Source organism: Cyprinodon tularosa, unplaced genomic scaffold, assembly GCF_016077235.1.
Source record: "Cyprinodon tularosa strain WSP-4 unplaced genomic scaffold, ASM1607723v1 ctg1059, whole genome shotgun sequence".
NCBI classification, from domain to species: Eukaryota; Metazoa; Chordata; class Actinopteri; order Cyprinodontiformes; family Cyprinodontidae; genus Cyprinodon; species Cyprinodon tularosa.
Window position 1 is genome coordinate 126,066 of NW_024037848.1, and position 21,435 is coordinate 147,500.

At 41.8% G+C, this 21,435-nt stretch overlaps 2 protein-coding genes across 2 annotated transcripts in view; one reads left to right on the forward strand and one right to left on the reverse strand.

Annotated features, from left to right (window-relative positions):
* The window catches only part of cep43 (centrosomal protein 43), a 29,658-nt gene extending 22,833 nt beyond the window's left edge, over positions 1-6,825 (reverse strand). Inside the window, exons 1-9 of the mRNA XM_038286052.1 lie at positions 6,727-6,825; positions 5,426-5,479; positions 5,299-5,353; positions 3,620-3,708; positions 3,232-3,369; positions 3,125-3,151; positions 2,864-2,920; positions 2,724-2,794; positions 2,602-2,651 (exon numbers count right to left, since the gene is read on the reverse strand). Coding sequence (XP_038141980.1) covers positions 2,602-2,651; positions 2,724-2,794; positions 2,864-2,920; positions 3,125-3,151; positions 3,232-3,369; positions 3,620-3,708; positions 5,299-5,353; positions 5,426-5,479; positions 6,727-6,810 — 625 coding nt within the window. The 5' untranslated portion in view covers positions 6,811-6,825. The remainder of the gene's footprint in view (positions 1-2,601; positions 2,652-2,723; positions 2,795-2,863; positions 2,921-3,124; positions 3,152-3,231; positions 3,370-3,619; positions 3,709-5,298; positions 5,354-5,425; positions 5,480-6,726) is intronic.
* A 2,372-nt stretch (positions 6,826-9,197) lies between these two features.
* Positions 9,198-21,435, forward strand: part of mboat2b (membrane bound O-acyltransferase domain containing 2b) — a 20,024-nt gene continuing 7,786 nt past the window's right edge. Inside the window, exons 1-2 of the mRNA XM_038286027.1 lie at positions 9,198-9,399; positions 19,036-19,181. Of these exons, the coding sequence (XP_038141955.1) occupies positions 9,310-9,399; positions 19,036-19,181 (236 nt within the window). The 5' untranslated portion in view covers positions 9,198-9,309. The remainder of the gene's footprint in view (positions 9,400-19,035; positions 19,182-21,435) is intronic.

Consider the following 21,435-nt stretch of genomic DNA (forward strand, 5'->3'; position numbering starts at 1 on the left):
AACCTGGACCGGCTTCTCTGAAGAACCTGGACCGGCTTTTCTGAAGAACCTGGACCGGCTTTTCTAAAGAACCTGGACCGGCATTTTTAAGGAGCCTGGACCGGCTTTTCTGAAGAACCGGGACCGGCATTTTTAAGTAACCTGGACCGGCATTTTTAAGGAACCTGGACCGGCTTTTCTGAAGAACCTGGACCGGCTTTTCTGAAGAACCTGGACCGACATTTTTAAGGAACCTGGACCGACATTTTTAAGGAACCTGGACCGGCTTTTCTGAAGAACCTGGACCGGCATTTTTAAGGAACCTGGGCCGGCATTTTTAAGGAACCTGGACCGGCTTTTCTGAAGAACCTGGACCGGCTTTTCTGAAGAACCTGGACCGGCATTTTTAAGGAGCCTGGACCGGCTTTTCTGAAGAACCTGGACCGGCATTTTTAAGGAACCTGGACCGGCATTTTTAAGGAACCTGGACCGGCTTTTCTGAAGAACCTGGACCGGCTTTTCTGAAGAACCTGGACCGACATTTTTAAGGAACCTGGACCGACATTTTTAAGGAACCTGGACTGGCTTTTCTGAAGAACCGGGACTGGCAATTTTAAGGAACCTGGACCGGCTTTTCTGAAGAACCTGGACCGGCTTTTCTGAAGAACCTGGACCGACATTTTTAAGGAACCTGGACCGACATTTTTAAGGAACCTGGACCGACATTTTTAAGGAACCTGGACTGGCTTTTCTGAAGAACCGGGACTGGCAATTTTAAGGAACCTGGACCGGCTTTTCTGAAGAACCTGGACCGGCTTTTCTGAAGAACCTGGACCGACATTTTTAAGGAACCTGGACCGGCTTTTCTGAAGAACCTGGACCGGCTTTTCTGAAGAACCTGGACCGGCATTTTTAAGGAGCCTGGACCGGCTTTTCTGAAGAACCTGGACCGGCATTTTTAAGGAACCTGGACCGGCATTTTTAAGGAACCTGGACCGGCATTTTTAAGGAACGCGGACCGGCTTTTCTGAAGAACCGGGACTGGCATTTTTAAGGAACCTGGACTGGCATTTTTAAGGAACGTGGACCGGCTTTTCTGAAGAACCTGGACCGGCTTCTCTGAAGAACCTGGACCGGCTTTTCTGAAGAACCTGGACCGGCATTTTTAAGGAGCCTGGACCGGCTTTTCTGAAGAACCTGGACCGGCATTTTTAAGGAGCCTGGACTGGCATTTTTAAGGAACCTGGACCGGCTTCTCTGAAGAACCTGGACCGGCTTCTCTGAAGAACCTGGACCGGCTTTTCTGAAGAACCTGGACCGGCTTCTCTGAAGAACCTGGACCGGCTTTTCTGAAGAACCTGGACCGGCTTTTCTGAAGAACCTGGACCGGCATTTTTAAGGAGCCTGGACCGGCTTTTCTGAAGAACCGGGACCGGCATTTTTAAGTAACCTGGACCGGCATTTTTAAGGAACCTGGACCGGCTTTTCTGAAGAACCTGGACCGGCTTTTCTGAAGAACCTGGACCGACATTTTTAAGGAACCTGGACCGACATTTTTAAGGAACCTGGACCGGCTTTTCTGAAGAACCTGGACCGGCATTTTTAAGGAACCTGGGCCGGCATTTTTAAGGAACCTGGACCGGCTTTTCTGAAGAACCTGGACCGGCTTTTCTGAAGAACCTGGACCGGCATTTTTAAGGAGCCTGGACCGGCTTTTCTGAAGAACCTGGACCGGCATTTTTAAGGAACCTGGACCGGCATTTTTAAGGAACCTGGACCGGCTTTTCTGAAGAACCTGGACCGGCTTTTCTGAAGAACCTGGACCGACATTTTTAAGGAACCTGGACCGACATTTTTAAGGAACCTGGACTGGCTTTTCTGAAGAACCGGGACTGGCAATTTTAAGGAACCTGGACCGGCTTTTCTGAAGAACCTGGACCGGCTTTTCTGAAGAACCTGGACCGACATTTTTAAGGAACCTGGACCGACATTTTTAAGGAACCTGGACCGACATTTTTAAGGAACCTGGACTGGCTTTTCTGAAGAACCGGGACTGGCAATTTTAAGGAACCTGGACCGGCTTTTCTGAAGAACCTGGACCGGCTTTTCTGAAGAACCTGGACCGACATTTTTAAGGAACCTGGACCGGCTTTTCTGAAGAACCTGGACCGGCTTTTCTGAAGAACCTGGACCGGCATTTTTAAGGAGCCTGGACCGGCTTTTCTGAAGAACCTGGACCGGCATTTTTAAGGAACCTGGACCGGCATTTTTAAGGAACCTGGACCGGCTTTTCTGAAGAACCTGGACCGGCTTTTCTGAAGAACCTGGACCGACATTTTTAAGGAACCTGGACCGACATTTTTAAGGAACCTGGACCGACATTTTTAAGGAACCTGGACTGGCTTTTCTGAAGAACCGGGACTGGCAATTTTAAGGAACCTGGACCGGCTTTTCTGAAGAACCTGGACCGGCTTTTCTGAAGAACCTGGACCGACATTTTTAAGGAACCTGGACCGGCTTTTCTGTGGGTCTCAGCAGAACTCACAAATAAAACATCGCCTCTAAAAGCGCCTAAGAACCAAATCATACAGGGAACCAGAACTCTGATCCCCTCTGACTCACCGCTGCCTGCAGCTCTGAGCTCATCGTCCACAAATGTCTCCAACATGTTCCTACAAACACAAGCAGCAGATGTTGATCTGACCAGTGAAACCAGTAGGAGGTGTGAAGGAGAACGTTCCTACTTGTTCAGGCCGGGCAGTAGATCCCTGAAGACAGACTTCAGGTCGTCTTTTCTCACTGAGCCCCGCTGATCCTGCAGCACAGAGAACGGGTCAGAACGCCTTTGGGTCGGACAGAGCCGGCGTTGGACCGAAGCACTCACCTTGTCGTGAGAGTCGAAGGCCTTCCGAGCGGTTCGGATCTGTTTCTGGGAGAGTTCCTGCAGAGCAGACGGAAAGAACGGTCAGAACCGAGAAGTCTGGGACAACGGGAACAGATGAAAGTCCTGCAGAACCACTGAAACCACTGGATCTATGGATCCAGAACCTTCCAATGATTAAAACATATTTAGTTTTTCTTTGCAGAAGGACAGAAAATTAAGCTCGGTGTTCTGAAACCTCACAGAACCCGACCATCAGCTCACCCTCAGGACGGGTCCACTTCTGTCTCCCTGCCAACACAAACGCAGATGTTAATGGTTGGTTCTCTGAAGCAGCAGGACAGAACCTGAACTGGACCGGTGGGTCTGACCTCATTGATGACGGACGGCTCGTCTTTCTGTCGGCTCCTCCGGACCAGCTCCAGTAAAACCGGCGAGTTTCTGTTCAGCGCCGACTCGGACAGACCCAGCTCCCTGCAGACCAGGTCCCGGCCGTCCAAACCGTTCAGCTGCAGGAGGACAGACAGACCCGACGTCAAGGTTCTGAACAAACAGGCTGTAGGAACTTCTACTTCGATCATTTCAATACATTTAGAATAGAATCGGTTCTGTTTGACCCGATGAGTTCAGTTCTAGGAAACAAGAATGACTCCAACTAATCCGAGCTCCTCAGAGAAAAACGTTTCAGAAACAACCTGAAAAATTCCTGATCCGTTAATCAAGCAGAGGTCCGCTCGGATCAGCCGGGTCAGAACCTACCGAGTTAATCTCCGGCTGGAAGACGGCGAGGCTGAAGTCCAGACTGAAGACCTGCAGGAAGTCCAGGATGAGACTGGCCACCAGGCGTCCTGCAGGGACAGGAACCAGATCAGAACCAGAACACCAGGAACCGGAGCAGAACATCAGGAACCTGATCAGAACCTCAGGAACCAGAAAATCAGGAAACGGACCTCAGGAACCTGATAAGAACTTTAGGAACCAGAATATGAGGAACATGATTACAGAAACCGGACCAGAAGACCAGCAACCTGATGAGAATATCAGGAACCGGACATCAGGAACCGGATCAGAACATCAGGGACCTGATCAGAACTTTGGAAACCAGAATATCAGGAACCAGACACCAGAAACCGGACCAGAAGACCAGCAACCGGATGTGAACATCAGGAACGGGACCAGAACTTTGGGAACTAGACCAGAACATCAGGAACTGGACCAGAACATAAGGAACTGGACATCAGGAACCAGACCAGAACTTTGGGAACTGGACCAGAAATCAGGAACCGGAACAAAACATCAGGAACCAGATCAGAACAGCCCCTCCTCAAGTTTGTTCAAACTGCAGAAATGATCTAGAGCAGAGGTCTTCAACCGGGGGTCCGGGACCCCTAGGGGGTCCGCAGAGGTACTGCATGGGGGTCGCGAAAGTTTTGGTTGATTAGACTTTTTTTTATATATTCCATGCTGCCACTAATTGAAATGTCTTTAAATCCACATTAACATGAATTCAACAGACTGTAGTAAACAGATAAATGAAGATGTCTTTCAGTCATCAATGCAGATCTGCGTTTCTGAGTAAAAATAAGTCAAATATCTGACAAAAGAGTGGAAATTAGAAGATTATATAAAAAATGTTTAATAGTAAGAACAGAAACATAGACTCTAGATTTTTTTAGTTCTTCAAAAAGTCAGAGAAAGAATATCAAGATTTGACGCATAAAATATCTAAAAACATGACTTATATTTTTAGATAGTCTTCAACATAAATGACAAATGAACCAGAGAAAAGAGGTGAAACAGGTATAGGATAGCTGTAACCTAAACCTTTTTTTTTATATTCCCCCCTGCAGTTTTTTCCACTAATTGAAATATCTTCAAATCCACATTAACATGACTTCAACAGACTGCAGTAAACAGATAAATGGAGGCAGAAGATGTCTTTCAGTCATCAATGCACACATTCAGCGACACACAGGAGCTCTTTTAAGGTGGCCACCGTTTCATTCACAACACCTGTCCCATCAACCAGGAATCAGAATCAGAAATACTTTAATAATCCCGGGGAGGGATTACTTTAGTTACATTACTCCATCTGTAATAGAGTGACTATAGGACCAGGTTGATAGAACACTATTTCATACAATATATATAATTAGGGGGTCACCGCTCCATCTCGCCATCAGTTTGGGGGTCCTTAGCCTGGAAAACGTTGAAGACCGCTGATCTAGAGCCTAAAGTCCAAAGGTTCTAAAACAAACTGCAGTATGAAGCTGCACCAGCGCCCCCCTGTGGCCTTAAAGCAACACTGCAATCCTGATTTCTCTGCTCCTTCTTGGAACTGAACTGATCTCAGTCTGCTGTCCTCCACCTGGTCGGAGTCTTTCCCAGGATGAAGGTCTGCAGCTGAGCCTTTGAACGAAGCAGAGGGACGAACTCACCGTCTTTGGTGCTGAGACATTTCTTCAGGTTCTCATTAATGAGCGGCGTTTTGTTCTGTAACAGGATAAAGGAGAACTTTAGCTGATGATAACAGCAGGAGTGGATGGAATCATGAAGAAGCTTCACCTCCAGTCGGTCCTGGTCCTCCATGGCCAGAAACACGGCTGCCCTCATCTCCGCCTGGCAGAACAGACAAACCAAAGCAGGACGACGTTTATTTGCTGCAGCTTGAACTCCTCCTCACTCACATCCTAGAAACTTAGGCCGGACGGTCAGACGCTCTGCTAGAACAATTACAACCCGCCTGTTTGAATTGATAAAAAACAAGGGCTGAGCAGCATCCTCGCTGCTACTATCCTGCTTTTTATGTCGCCATTAAAAGTGATTTCTCTCCATTCTACGGCGATTGTTTCAACTGTTGATGACTCTGTTTTTTTCTCATAGTAGCTGCATCTGGTCTGTTCCTGTTTGGCTGTGACTCCATCCTGGAGAGAAATATCAACTGTGCTGCTGCCATCAACACCTTTGTTTCTAGATGCTGGAGCTTGGCCTGTTTTCCAGTGTAGTCCTGTTTCTCTGACTGTGACTAACTGGATGTGCTCTCTTCATCCTCTGACATGGGAGCTGGCTCGGAGCTCGTCTGCCTGGCTGTGTGTTTCCTGGACGGGGCCGCCTGTGGAGCTGGTTGACAGTTGCCTTTTGTATCTATGCTTCTTTTTCTATGTCTGCTTCTGTCTCCTTGAACCCCAGTGGGCCTCAGCAGATGGCCGCTCACACTGAGCCTGGTTCTGCTGGAGGTTTCTTCCTGTTCAAAGGGAGTTTTTCCTCTCCACTGTCGCTACAAGCATGCTAAGTATGAGGGATTGCTGAAGAGTCAATGAAATCAGCTGGTTTTCCTTAGATAGAAAACTTTGAATCTCACTGACTGGATGATCTGGTGAACTGGAAAGTGACCTGATGATGTGAATGATGTGAATTGGTGCTATAGAAAAAAACTGAAATGAAATTGAATTGAATTTGGAACTGGTATTAATTTATCAGTATAATTTGCCCAACATTAGCTGCACATGGATGAAGTGTATAATTAAAACCAAAGCTCTGGTTCGATTTTACCCTTAAATAAACAAAATTAACCTGAATATGTTGACTTCATCTCACCACAGAGTCTAAAGCAGATAATAGATTATGTAAATAGCTTTGGAATTATAACCACCGACCACACAGTAATATAAAAATAAAAAAATACCAAATTAAAACTCCAAAAAAGTTGTCTTATTCCTTTAAAACGTGACAGGTTTTACCGGCAGATCCTGTTTCCTCATAGTTGAAGCAGTCAAACAGCCTCATCAGTAGCTTAGCATCCCGGTGCTAGCTGCTAACCTGTAACCGGAAACTCTTCGCTTCTGTTTTAAGTTCCGTTTTCTGACCTTCAGCTTGTTCAGGACTCCGCTGTTCTCCAGGTTCTGGATGAGCAGGTCCCTCAGCTCGGTGTCGTCTTCCGCAGCAGACATGTTCACCTGGATCTGTTAGCCGCTGCTGTCAGGACAACAGACCAAAACAAACTATCCGGAAGTGCCTCTTCTTCTTCTTCTCTTGTTGTTTAATGGCGGGTGGCAAACATTTGTTCGGTGCGCTTTACCACCACCAACTGGTGAGGAGTGTGGATCAGAATGGCTCTATTCATAAAGATACTTATATTTATTTACCTATATATCTATATCTATAATATTACTTTACAAATATTGAATCCTTATAATTATTCTTGTTATTATTAAATATTTAAATAAATATTGATACGTTTTTTTTTACTTTTTTTCTGCAGAATATCTCAAATCAAATTTAAAATTCTCCTTATTTAGGCCTCTAACCTAATTCCTTCTTTCTTCTTCATACTTCTTCGATACATCTCTACATGTTCTACTGTTTCATCTTGTCCACAAAGTTCACATTTGCCTGACATATGTTCCCCTATTCTGAATAGATTATTATTTAATCCTTTATGTCCAAATCTAAGTCTTGAAATAACTGTTTTCTCTATTCTGCCTCATTTCTCAGACTTTCCCTTGAATCCTATAAAACCGTCTTCCTCTCCTTTCTTCTTCCCCTTGTTTTTGCCACCTTTCCTTCATTCTTTGTTTAATGATACTTTTAATTTCTCTTACTTAAGTTAATCATCATATCAATGGTTTTATTTTGTGATGCTTCCTCAGCAATCTTGTCTGTAATTTCATTTCCATTAATCCCTATATGTGCTGGAACCCAAATAAATATAGCACTAATACCCATAAAAATTGCTGTATTTCAATAAAAATGTCTAATCTACTTTCCGAAAAAAATATTTTGCAAACTAAAGCTGAACTCTAATTTGACCATATAATTAATCTTAATGGTCTCCCTTCCTCTATCCATTGAAATGTTAATAATATTGCTAATAATTCTCCTGTTTAAACTGATAATTAATTATTTTCCAATCTACTTTATATCCGGAAGTGCTGCTGACGCTGCTGCTTCTTCCTGTGTTTACCGCCCCCTGCTGGACGACAGCACGATTTGCACCACAATGGACACAGAATGCATTTAGGATGTTTTGAGCACAATACAGCTGTTTAAACTTTACTATAATGTCTGTTGATTTATTGATCAAGGATAAAATAAATTTAAATCTATTTTTTTCTGAGGATCAAAGACAGCTGGATGATAATAATAGCTTTATTTATCTTTTTGATTGATTGATTGATTGTTGTTATAATACCACAGAACAAACCAACTGTTTATTAACACAAACACAACAGGTTTCATTTAGAATATTTAGTGAGATTGAGATTGTTTCATAAAATGACATATAACAACCAAAGAAGGTAAAAAACAGAGCAGAATCAGATTTATTAGCCGAATTTAAGCAGAAATTCTATTAAATTCTATTCAGTTTATTTCTATAGCGCCAATTCAATACATGTCATCTCAAGGCACTTTCCAGTTCACCAGATCATCCAGTCAGATTGATTCAAAGTTTTCTATCTAAGGAAAACCAGCTGATTGCATCAACTCATTGACTCTTCAGCAATCCCTCACACTAAGCATGCTTGTAGCGACAGTGGAGAGGAAAAACTCCCTTTGAACAGGAAGAAACCTCCAGCAGAACCAGGCTCAGTGTGAGCGGCCATCTGCTGAGGCCCACTGGGGTTCAAGGAGACAGAAGCAGACATAGAAAAGGCAGCTGTAAAAGGCGGCCCCGTCCAGGAAACACACAGCCAGGCAGACGAGCTCCGAGCCAGCTCCCATGTCAGAGGATGAAGAGAGCACATCCAGTTAGTCACAGTCAGAGAAACAGGACTACACTGGAAAACAGGCCAAGCTCCAACATCTAGAAACAAAGGTGTTGATTGAGAGAGCAGAACGTTAGAGATTGAAATAATAGATTCTGCAGAGTGGGAGAATAGAGATAGAATGAAGCAGAATGATGAAAAAGGGGTCCCTATGTCCTCCAGCAGTCTAAGCCTATAGCAGCAGAACTATAGAGATGGCAGGACATTTTTTCTTTCCAATATATAAACTGGGACTTTTCATGTTGGTTTCTTAAATGCATTCTAGTTGTTACTTTATTTATTTATTTATTTTTACAAAAGCATAGATCTTAGAAATACAAGAGCTTTATTTCGAACTGAAACTGTGATGCTGGAAAAAAGAAAAAGAAAAAGCTACAGGGTCTGAACCATGAAAATAAATTAAAGGAAAATAAACTAATTTGTCTGAATGACTCATGAAGACAAATCTGTGAATGAAACAACAAGCTGGCTGCTTTTAACTGCTCAGCAAAGCTGAGAGGAAAGGGTCACTGATGGAGGGGAGAAAGTAAAGCACTGGATGGGAGGGGGGGGAGTAAGACAAACGGGGTGAGGAGGAGGAGGAGGAGGAGGAGCAGGAAGAAGCTAAAGGCAGAGCAGCAGAGGAGCCTCCCGGTGGATCACGGAGCCGCTGCGGCCGGAACCCCAAGCTGCACCCGCGGAGCTATGGCCGAAGAAAGCATCCGATCCACGGCTTGCACCGGCTCCAGCCTCCTGCTGCCGGTCAGCGAGATGACCAACCTGCCGCTGGATCAGGTAGGACCCGGACCAGGCTATCTGTCCATGCATCCTCCCGGGGGCCGAGCCTCCGAGCCGCCGGGCGGGGATCGGGCTCCAACAGGCGCCGCTTGGTAACAAAGGAGGCTTAACCAGGCGGTCCCGCACAGAGAGGTAGGCCTCCAGCTGCGGGAGGAGGAGGCGGTTTGTAACCATGATGAGGGTCTGAGGAGGATGAGAAGATCCAGCATCTCATCAGATTATCTCTGAGATTAGAAGATGACCCCATCAGGCTGCAGGTTCCATCAATAATAGGGACAGTTTTCAGTTAATTCAATCATTTCTGCAACTTTGGACTCTAAACACAGGGGCGGATTTACGACATTTGGGGCCCTGGGCAAAGACAGACAGGGGCCCCTCTGAACTGAGAAGACAACACATAAAAACAGGGCTTTTATTAGGTTTATTTCCAAAAATGATCTCAAACATTTATTTATTAAATGCTTTCCTATTTTTGAGAAAACTAGGGAACCATAATATATTTATATTTATATATAGACAGTTTCATCTTTTTTAAAAGTGCATCCTTGAAAAACAGTAAATATAAAGTATATTTAATATAAACATATGAGTGTAAATTTACAGTTCTAAATTTTTTTATATATAATGATAAAATATAATAAATATATTTTACAAAACATTCATCAGTCTGATGGCAGCGGGGAAGAAACTGTTAATGAACCTGCTGGACCTCCATCGGATGCTTTGAATCCTCTTCCCAGAATGCAGCAGGGAGTCCATTTTTGGGGGGGTGAGGGGTCATTGATGATGTCACAGGCTCGGGAGACACAGCGCTGGGATGTTAGAGGCGCCTTTTAATATATTATATATATATAGGGCCCAAAAACATCAATGTTTTAAAAAAAAATAACGAATAACAGCCGATAAATCCTGCATCCCTAGAAGTACAATTTCTATTCCATCCATCCAGAAAAATATGGATATGCTTTATTTTAAATATAGCATAGCAGATATATTTTATTGCATGTTGCATTTCCCAGTAAATCTGTTTCCGCTTTAAATCTGCAGCTCTCCCTGCTTCTCTCTGTGATGCTAGAAACAACATTTCTAGATCTGTAGAAGCTCTGATTCTGTCTGTTCAATAAGTAAACATTTTAACCGTTAACTGATGGTCCTCTGAGCAACCAAGTTTTTTTACTAGGAAAGAAAAACATTTAAACTATATTTTCTTAAGCTTATTGCATTATAATACTAACCTTTTGCCATTTTTAGCTGAAAAAGATCAGTATGTCCAACCAACAGTTTTTTCTGTGGCATCTGTAATTTTTTTTAACCAACCCGTCTCCTTTCTTTTACTTAAACATCTATAGAATTAGTTGATGGTTAATATTCACTGAGTGCTGCTGTTTTTCTCTCCACCTCCATGAAGCTTTTTTTACGTCAGTAAAATGCGACCGCCAATCAGAAAGCGATAGGTCCGATGATGTCACACCGAGAGGCGGGACATGGGAGCAGCATGAGAGAGGGAAAAAAACCCAAAAAATATAGAAAAGCATTCCATTTTAAAATCTTAAGTGTTTTTGAAGTAGAGAACAACAATCGTTCAGTTTGGTTTGTAGATAATTTCCTGATTCCCATATTTTCTCAAACACCTGAACTGATCGTTTGTTATTTTCTTTCTTTTTCTGTCTTAATGTTGGCAGTGGGCTTTAGGCTTTAAACCTGGGTTTAACCGGAGACTAAGCCATTCTCAAGCACATATCAAGGAGCTCATTTTGAGCCTGGATCCAGATTTATTGTTGATTCTGTTCATGGTGGAGAATCCTGCTTCACAGCAGCAGGTTGAGCCAAACATCCTCTAAATGTGCAGGGTCATCTTTGAGCACGCCATTTCACTTTTCTTTCACCAGTTCACTGCAGTTCTTCCAGCAGTCCACACTTTCTCTGCTCTCTTTTTCTCATGGTCTTCTCCTTCTTTCCCATCGCCCGGCTTGCCACAGGTTTGCCTGCTGGGTCTAAAAGTAGCAGCAGCAGCAACCCAGACTGACAGCTCATTGGCTCATTTGGATCACGTGCAGCCTGGAGCCGGACGCTCCCCAGGGCTTTACCGTATTAACAGGAGAAGCAGCGCAAGTGAAATTATACACTATCATTGGACAACATGCGGTAATTTATAAATGTTTTAAATGGGTCCGGATCCGGGCTGCTGTCTGCTAATCTGTGACCTCTGGTATAGATGTTTAAATATATGCATCTATTTGTTAGCAAAGGCTCTAAAATATGGAAGGTTTGCTCGTTCCTGTTGGAACAGTGTAGACTGACCCTGAGGTTCTGGTGCCTGTCTGTTTTCGGCCCCCCCTTTGGTTGATGCCTGGCCACCCTTTTTAACATTTTCTGTCTACGCCTCTGTTTCCTGGACCTGATCACATAAAAATTTTCATCTTTAAAGTTTTAGCAAAATCTAAGTATTTTAGGGGCTAAATATTCAGATTAATTTCATAATATTCACTTTCACCTTTTTCATTTGTGTGTTTACTATTCCCTTTTAATGCTAAAAATAGAACCTGTCATTATACTGGGTTAGGTTTAGGTTTGACCTCTGCTTGTTTGTTCACAGCAGCTGTTTGTTCCATACTAACAGGAAAAATCTCATCATCAATACTGGGTTTGCTTCTGATATTAACATTTGAAAAAAATGGTCCTTCCTCTGAGCATACAGAACTGTGCCAAACTCTTCATTAGATTATTGCTGCTTTTTAGTCCCTCTGACTCTAAGGGGCTACAAAATATTCCCACCTATGCAGCGTTGCATCATGCTATTATTTAAACTATGTAACAGTAAATTATGTGTCACAAAATCCCCAAAATGCAATAATGCATCTTCATGTTTTTGCACTGGGGCTTAAACAAGTTGGTTAATTGTGATTCGTCGATTATTGAAATAATTATCAATTAATTTAGTAATGGATTAATCGTTAAATGGAGTATAGAGACTGTAAAATGGTAATAAAGTATAAACATTTTGTATTTACGATGAAAAGGAGTTTTCGTCTGTCAATCTGCTCTATCCAGAACTTGGAAAAGTTAGCCCTGGCTGCTGCAGACGGGCTAACGTTAGCCCTGGGTGCTGTAGACGGGCTAACGTGTTTGTCTGTCAATCTGCTCTATCCAGAACTCCTCAAGTGGAAAAGTTAGCCCTGGCTGCTGCAGACAGGCTAACGTTAGCCCTGGCTGCCGCAGACGGGCTAACCTCAGCCGTGGGTGCTGCAGACGGGCTAATGTTAGCCCTGGCTGCTGCAGACGGGCTAACGTTAGCCCTGGGTGCTGTAGACGGGCTAATGTTTTTGTCTGTCAATCTGCTCTATCCAGAACTCCTGAAGTGGAAAAGTTAGCCCTGGCTGCTGCAGACGGGCTAACGTTAGCCCTGGCTGCTGCAGACGGGCTAACGTTAGCCCTGGCTGCTGCAGACGGGCTAACGTTAGCCCTGGCTGCTGCAGACGGGCTAACGTCAGCCCTGGATGCTGCAGACGGGCTAATGTTAGCCCTGGCTGCTGCAGACGGGCTAACCTCAGCCCTGGATGCTGCAGACGGGCTAACGTTAGCCCTGGCTGCTGCAGACGGGCTAACGTCAGCCCTGGATGCTGCAGACGGGCTAACGTTAGCCCTGGCTGCTGTAGACGGGCTAATGTTAGCCCTGGCTGCAGTAGACGGGCTAACGTTAGCCCTGGCTGCTATAGACGGGCTAACGTCAGCCCCGGGTGCTGCAGACGGGCTAACGTTAGCCCTGGCTGCTGTAGACGGGCTAACGTTAGCCTGTCTGCTGGCTCTGATGGCCATCTTTTTTTTTACGTGGCAAAATCTTTATTTAATTTGTGTTTATCTGACTGTGTTCATCATTATTCCTCCACTAAATAAAAAAAAGTAATAATTTATTATTATCTAGAGACTATTAATAACAGGAGGTGAAATGCAGCTCCAGACGAGCAGAGCGTGTGGTGATGTCATCAGTACGCTTTGTTCAAATTGACCTAGATTTATTCTGCGTGCTCCCGTTCTCCCAGAGTCCATGCTTTCCTGTGTTCTTCTCAAGAACGTACTTGGCGAGGACACAAGTCCTTACTCGTGTTCTTGTGAATTAAAAAACAGCCCAAGTTTTCGTGTGAAAGATTTAATCAAGGCCTAAGGAGCAAAAGTCTCTCAGGTTTGGCTTGAATCTGCTTGGATGTCTAGCTGTCTGGCTGTTTTCTCATGTTTTCCCCAATAATCTTTCTCTCTAATGAGCGATGGACTTCAGATGGTTTGGAGATTACCCTAAAAGCCCTTCTTTCGATTTTCCCATGCCTATAGTTACGTCAATAGCATAAATGTTGATCGCTTTCTGCCCCAGCATTGTGTTAGCATTAACCGCCTGCTTTTAATCAGGATCTCTCCCTGATCAGACATTTGCTTCTTTCTGTTTTCCGCCTCCGCTCCTTGAATCCATGGATTCTGCAAGAGTAAAAGTGGGACAGACTTCTACCTTTGGATCCTTTCTCCCAGTTTAAAACTTTCCAACAAAAGAAAAGAAATCTGTTCATTTAGACGGAACATTTCTTCCTTCCTTGAGTGTTTGATGAGTAATTGCTCAGTTTACACACTTTACATTATTTATCAGATATAGACTCAGGTTACAGGCAGATCAGACAGTCTTAAACCCAAGCAGTGAGATCACTGGAAATATAACACCACAGTATGAAGATGCTCCTCCTCATAAGAAGAGACACTAACTTATAGTTGTTGATGTTTAGAAAAGTGAAAAGAGTCTTCTGGTGGCGATTTCATAGACTCAATTAAATTAAATTATCTGTGCTCGTCCTGTTGGATCTCAGTGCTGCATTTGATACAGTTGATCATAATATTCTTTTAGAAAGACTTGAATATTTTGTTGGAATTAAAGGAACAGCACTAGACTGGTTTAAATCTTATCTATCTGATCGAATTCAGTTTGTTCATGTTAATGATAGATCTTCAACACGCTCAAAGGTTACCTGTGGAGTACCACAGGGATCAGTGCTAGGACCAATTCTCTTTACTTTATACATGCTCCCAATTGGTAGAATTATTAGACAGCATGGGATTAATTTCCACTGTTATGCTGATGATACCCAGCTATATCTGTCTATAAATCCAGATGAAGCTAACCCATTACATAGATTACAGGCATGTCTGAAGACATAAAAACCTGGATGACTCTGAACTTTCTGCTTCTGAATGCAGACAAAACAGAAGTTATAGTCTTTGGACCAGAGTCTCTGAAAAAGAAGCTGATTAGTCAGTCACTTCATTTGGATGGGATTAAACTGATTTCAGATAATAAAGTAAAAAATCTTGGTGTTGTTTTTGATCAGGACCTGTCATTTAAATCCCATATCAAAGAGGTTTCTAGAATTTCCTTCTTTCATCTGAGGAACATTGCAAAAATGAGAAATCTCCTGTCCAGGGATGATGCTGAGAAACTAGTCCATGCATTTGTTACTTCAAGGCTGGACTATTGTAATTCTTTACTATCAGGAAGTCCACAAACTGTAGTTAAAAGCCTTCAGCTGATCCAAAATGCTGCAGCCAGAGTTCTGATGAAAATGAAAAAGAGAGATCATATCTCGCCTATCCTGGCTTCTCTTCATTGGCTTCCTGTTAAATCAAGAATAGAATTTAAAATCCTCCTTCTCACATATAAAGCCTTAAATGGCCAAGCTCCATCTGATATCAGAGATCTGATTGTTCCTTATGTTCCTAACAGAGCACTTCGCTCTCAATCTGCAGGTTTACTAGTGGTTCCTAGAATTTCTAAAAGTAGAATGGGAGGCAGATCTTTTAGTTATTAGGCTCCTCTCCTGTGGAACCAACTACCAGTTTTAGTCCGTGAGGCAGACACCCTGTCTACTTTTAAGGCTAGGCTTAAAACTTTCCTTTTTGATAAAGCTTCTAGTTAGAGTGGCTCAGGTTATCCTCAGCTATCTCTATAGTTCTGCTGCTATAGGCTTAGACTGCTGGAGGACATAGGGACCCCTTTTTCACTCTCTGCTTCATTCTATCTCTATTCTTCCACTCTGCAGAATCTGTTAGTTCAATCTCTAACGTTCTGCTCTCTCTGCTTTTTCTCATAGTAGCTTCATCTGGTCTGTTCCTGTTTGGCTGTGACTCCATCCTGGAGAGAAATATCAGCTGTGCTGCTGCCATCAACACCTTTGTTTCTAGATGTTGGAGCTTTGCCTGTTTTTTAGTGTAGTCCTGTTTCTCTGCCTGTGACTAACTGGATGTGCTCTCTTCACAAGCAAGCATGCTTTGTGTTTAGGGAAGTAAACATGGATGGTAGCGCTAGAGAGTCTATCTAGTGATATTTCCCAAGCTTAACAACACAATCTGTTCAAGATGGTTAAAATAGAAAGTGCTCAGATGAGTGCGACCTGGCCGTTCAGACACAGATTGCATTTGAAAAGTTCAGATACGTATCGGATTAGGACCACAAAGCTGTATGGATGTGTTGTTCAGACTATCATTAGAATATCAGATCCAGGTCACATTTGTGCAAAAAAGTCGGATTTGAGTCACTTCAGGCCGCTGTGTGAAAGTAGCCTAAAATTCTTCCAAACCTTCAACTTAAGAAGAAACGTGGAAATTAGTCCTCAATGCCCAAGATTATTGTCATGGTTTATAGCCCAACATGCCTTTTATAAACCTCAGGCTTTTCTATGGATTCCACTTAAAACACACATTTGATTATGTCATTTTACAAGGGTCGTTCAATAAGTAATGCCCCTGACCCACTTCCACATGTTTGATTGAGCTGAAACTTTGCATGTGATGTTATTTAAATCTCTTTAGATTAAATAGCAAATTACAGCTCTGAACTATTTGTGGTTTCTGACTTACAGGTGTTTGAACCGAGTAAAGTCTGAAATGGAGCCGGTTGAGTGTCGAGCAGTGATCCGGTTTTTCTATTTGAAAGGACTCACACCACGGGAGACTTTTGATGAAATTAAAGTAACTTATGGTGATAATACCCGTTATATGACCTTGCAAAATGTTTTACAAGGTTATATTATTTGGACATTATGACTAAAAATGACTTTAATTTGATCAAAAGACTGTCATTGTGTGCGTCCTTTTAAATGATAAAACTCAGACTTGACTCAGTTTTAACTTCAGTAAATCAGAAACCACAATTAGTTCAGAGCTTTAATTTGCTACTTAATCTAAAGAGATTTAAAATACATCACATGCAAAATTTCAGCTGGATCAAACATCTGGAAGTGGGCCAGGGGCATTACTTATTGAACGCCCATCGTATAGCCCCAATTAACCAAATGTACAGAAGGGGGCCAACGTGTTTTAATGGGGGCACAGAAAAGCATGTAATAAAAAAGACATTGAAATATGTTAAGATAGCTTCATGAAGTGAAATTTCGATTCAATTAGGTTTATTTAAAATTCTATGTCTCATTAGGTCAATATACAGTCAGAATTTAGGAAATTTTAGATATTTTCGCCTTATTTTTTTTATTTAAAATTACTGTTTTTTTTAAATAAAATCTAGTGTTGCGCTGATGCCGTTTTTTTGGCCCCGATACCGATACCTGGCTGTGCAGTATTGGCCAATGCCGATACCATCTGTTTGAAAATGATGTGTGTATCTATGAAGAACTGCATACTACTTGGATGTAAGATAATTGCCATCATGGCTTTGTTAAGCTGCTGCCTACCTTTGTGAAGCAGGAAAAAGACTCAAACAAAGTGAATCCAGTAGAATATGCTGATGAAGATTCTCAGTCATCCAGGTCAAAGTCATTCTGTAAAAGTTTCAAAAAATATCCACTGGACTTGGTTTTCAAGATATGAAGATGTTTCGCCACCTCTCCAGGAAGCTTTCTCGAATCGAAAGTCTGGATCCGCAGTGAGTTTGAGTCTTATATAGACTTATATTGCTTGGAAACATGCAAATGGTAACCAATGAGTGGGTCGTTTGCTTCCATTGTTAGCCTGTCTCCTGTAATACCTGAAACCTGTCTAGACTGGTTTCAGATATTACAGGAGACAATCTCCCCCTTTAACGACAATCCCGCCCTTTAATGACCGACCTTCCGAATCATAGACAGGTTTCAGATATTACAGGCTAACGATGGACCCAAACGACCCACTCATTGGTGTCCATTTGCATGTTTCCAAGCAATACAAGGCTTTGTCTATATAAGACTCAAACTCACTGCGGATCCAGACATTTGAATTGAGAAAGCTTCCTGGAGAGGTGGAGAAACGTCTTCAAATCTTGGAAACCAAGTGCAGTGGATATTTTTTGAACTTTTACGGAAATCCAGTAGAACTTTTTATTGCCTACCTGGAATGAGTGACAATGGTTGAAGAAACTTTTGGCTCTCAAAATGGTATCGGTTCCCTATTGGTTGGTACTCGCCGATACCGATACCACCATTTTAGTGCAGGATTGGTATCGGTGCAACACTAATAAAATCTGAATTTGAACTCAAGAAAAACAGATAAATTCAGTTGTAAAAGTTTGACTATTTTTTTTATTTGTTTTAAGGCCATAAGAGGGGCCAGGGCATTATCTAGAGGGGTTCTGCCCCCATTTGCCACTATCTAGAATCGCCCATGCCAATTCATAACACATGTCTCTTTCCAGTTTGATCAGATCATCCAGTCAGATTAAAAGCTGGAATGTTTCGATCTCAGTAAAACCAGCTGATTGCATCCAGTCATCGACTTTGCAGGATTAACTCCTCCTGGAAGAGGATGTGTAGAAACAGTAGACTTGACTTGCATTATGTTGCAGAATGATGCTGCCTGCATCCTCACTAAAACTAACAAAGTAGAGAACATCCCCCCAGCTCTAAAATCCTTCCACTGGCTCCCTGTAACTCGGAGAGTAGACTCTACTTCTCTTGGTCTATAAATCAGTAAATGGTTTAATTTCAAATTCGTACATTAAAGACTTCATAACAGTGGATCAAACAACCTGACCTCTCAAAACTTCTGGATTAAGTCTACATCTATTTTTCATATTTTCCTGCCTGTTTCAAGCTCTATGTTATCTAGATAAAGTTTGCCGACTTGTTTATGCTGAATATAGACGTGTTCTTACTTCCAGGGAAGTAGAAATGCGAACGTTTTTTATACATCTGAGTTGGACTCATTTGGGGTTATGACTCCAACAGCTGAACAAACCTCCTCTAACCCACGAAGGTCGGCAGCCCGCTGTGGCACAGAGAAACAACCAGAACTGGACTCCAAGCATAAAAACATAAAGTCATCCTCTGCTCTGTCAGTAGTAAATACGTTTCATTCCTAAAAGAAACCAGAGCCATTGATCACAACTGATTTAAACCTTTTCATATAGCGAGAAATGAAGGTCTCACGGGTCGGTTTTCTCCCTGTAGGGAAGGTGATCCAGGAGGTAAATTGGACTCTGCAGCCTTTGAAAGGTTTTATGGGTCTTTAATGTAATCAAGTGACACTGCTGTTGGTTTAAATGGGAAACTGAGAGGTTCTCTTTAAACCCATAAAAGAAGCAGAGCTGGAGGAGCAGCTCAGCTCCTCTTCTTCCTCCTTGTGATGGTCTGACTCACCCTGACGCCAATTTTCCCTCTGCTCTGTCTGCAGGTGAACTTTGTGGTGTGTCAGCTTTGCGCTCTGATCTCGGCCTTCTGGTTTCGTCTCTTCCTCCATCCCAGTAAAACCAGTCCTTTCATCAGACATGTGGTGGCGACCGTGCTGGGGCTCTACTTTGCCACGTTCTGCTTCGGCTGGTAAGACGATGACCCAGATTTTGGGCAAGAGGGGCAGCAATTAAAGCTGAAAGGAAAACATAAAACTTAAACAGACTAGATCCATGTTTAAATCAAAAGCTGAAAAAGTTAGCTTCTAGTAGCATAAGATCCCATTTCCGATACAGATAGAATGAAGCAGAATGATGAAAAAGGGGTCCCTATGTCCTCCAGCAGTCTAAGCCTATAGCAGCAGAACTATAGAGATAGATCAGGATAACCTGAGCCACTCTAACTAAAAACACAGACAAATGATAAAACAGAAAGGATTTAAATGCATTTATTTTCTCAGGAAATATATTATTAACCTTTAGCACATTATAGTTTAGAACGTTTACTATTTTTAGTGAGGGGAAAAACTTAATTTAGATCTATTAAAATCTGGTTGCACAGATGACCTGATGGTACGGGTCGTGCTGCCGGGACGGATCGGGTAGTGACAGTTCAAATATCCGTATTATTTTATTTTAAAAAAATGTTTTTCTAAACACTAATAAAAGTGAGACTCTAACCTGCAATAGTCATGGAGAAACTAAAACACAGTTTTTAACCTCAAACAACTGAGTAGGAAACAAAAATTTATCAATATTTAGACAAATAAATCATAGATTTCCAAATTTGGGAAAGTCTAAATCAATAACTTTTTTTTTCCCAATCTTGTTTGAATTTAATAACTGTTTAATTTCCCATATGCCTTTTACTAACTTATATTAATCAAGTACAAACACGTAAAATCTTAAATGCTTGTTATAATCTCTACAGTATTCATCCTCAAAAGTTAGTTTTTCCGCATAGGATCCCATTTCCGATACAGATAGAATGAAGCAGAATGATGAAAAAGGGCTCCCTATGTCCTCCAGCAGTCTAAGCCTATAGCAGCATAACTATAGAGATAGCTCAGGATAGCCTGAGCCACTCTAACTAAAAACACTGACAAATTATGAAACATAAAGGATTTAAATGCATTTATTTTCTGAGGAAAGATATTATTAACCTTTAGCACATTATAGTTTAGAACGTTTACTATTTTTAGTGAGGGAAAAACTTAATTTAGATCTATTAAAATCTGGTTGCACAGATGACCTGATGGTACGGATCATGCTGCCGGGACGGATCAAGTAGTGACAGTTCAAATATCCGTATATTTTGATTAAAAAAAAAATAAAAAATTTCTAAACACTAATAAAAGTGAGACTCTAACCTGCAATAGTCATGGAGAAACTAAAATACAGTTTTTAACCTCAAACAACTGAGTAGGAAACAAAAATTTATCAATATTTAGACAAATAAATAATTCAAATCTTGGTCTAGATTTCCAAATCTGGGAAAGTCTTAGTCAATAACTTTTTTTTCCACTCTTGTTTGAATTTAATAACTGTTTAATTTTTACTAACTTATATTACTGAAGTACAAACATGTAAAATCATAAATGCTTGCTATAATCTTTACCGTATTCATCCTCAAATTGTTCTCAAGTTAGTTTTTCCACCCATGTCTAATTCATTCTCACAAGCTATGATGAGCATTTACTGAAAACCTGTGAGCCTCAAGAAAATTATTTCATCATTGTTATTTTGGACGAAAGCAACACTGATCTGTTTGAGTTTCTTAATGATGTTTTATTTCGCTGTTATAACTAAAATATTTTTACTCATGACTACATATATTAATCATAAAGCGTTTATATTTAAATTGTTCTCACTCTATTTCTTAAACCAATGTCTAATTTATTATGACAAGTTACAGAGACGGCAAAAGTACTTACTTTCCGTACTTGAATAAAAGTACAGGTACTTGTGTTAAAAAATACTCTGGTAAAAGTGGAAGTACTGATTAAACTTCTTTACTCAAGTAAAAGTAACAAAGTACAGGCTTGTAAATTTACTTAAAGTATAAAAGTAAAAGTAGAAACCACTTTTTTCATGCCGTTGCCTACATTTTAAATGGATGTCTGCCAATAGGACTAGATCTCCGTTGTGTTCATTTTCAATCATCTCGTCGTCCATGCTACTATGCTAACGCCACCGCCACCAAGCTGCAATGATTTGCCGCCAATTAATACCGCCGAATCTGTCGATTCATCTTGTAGTGGTGCGTCAAATGCAACGTAGATTCCCATCCAATTAGATTGAATTTGGTATTGATGACGTGAAAAATAATAACGGTAACTCCATTGAAATGATTCAAAACTAAAGTAACGAGACAATTTTTAAAATGTAAGGAGTAGAAAGTACAG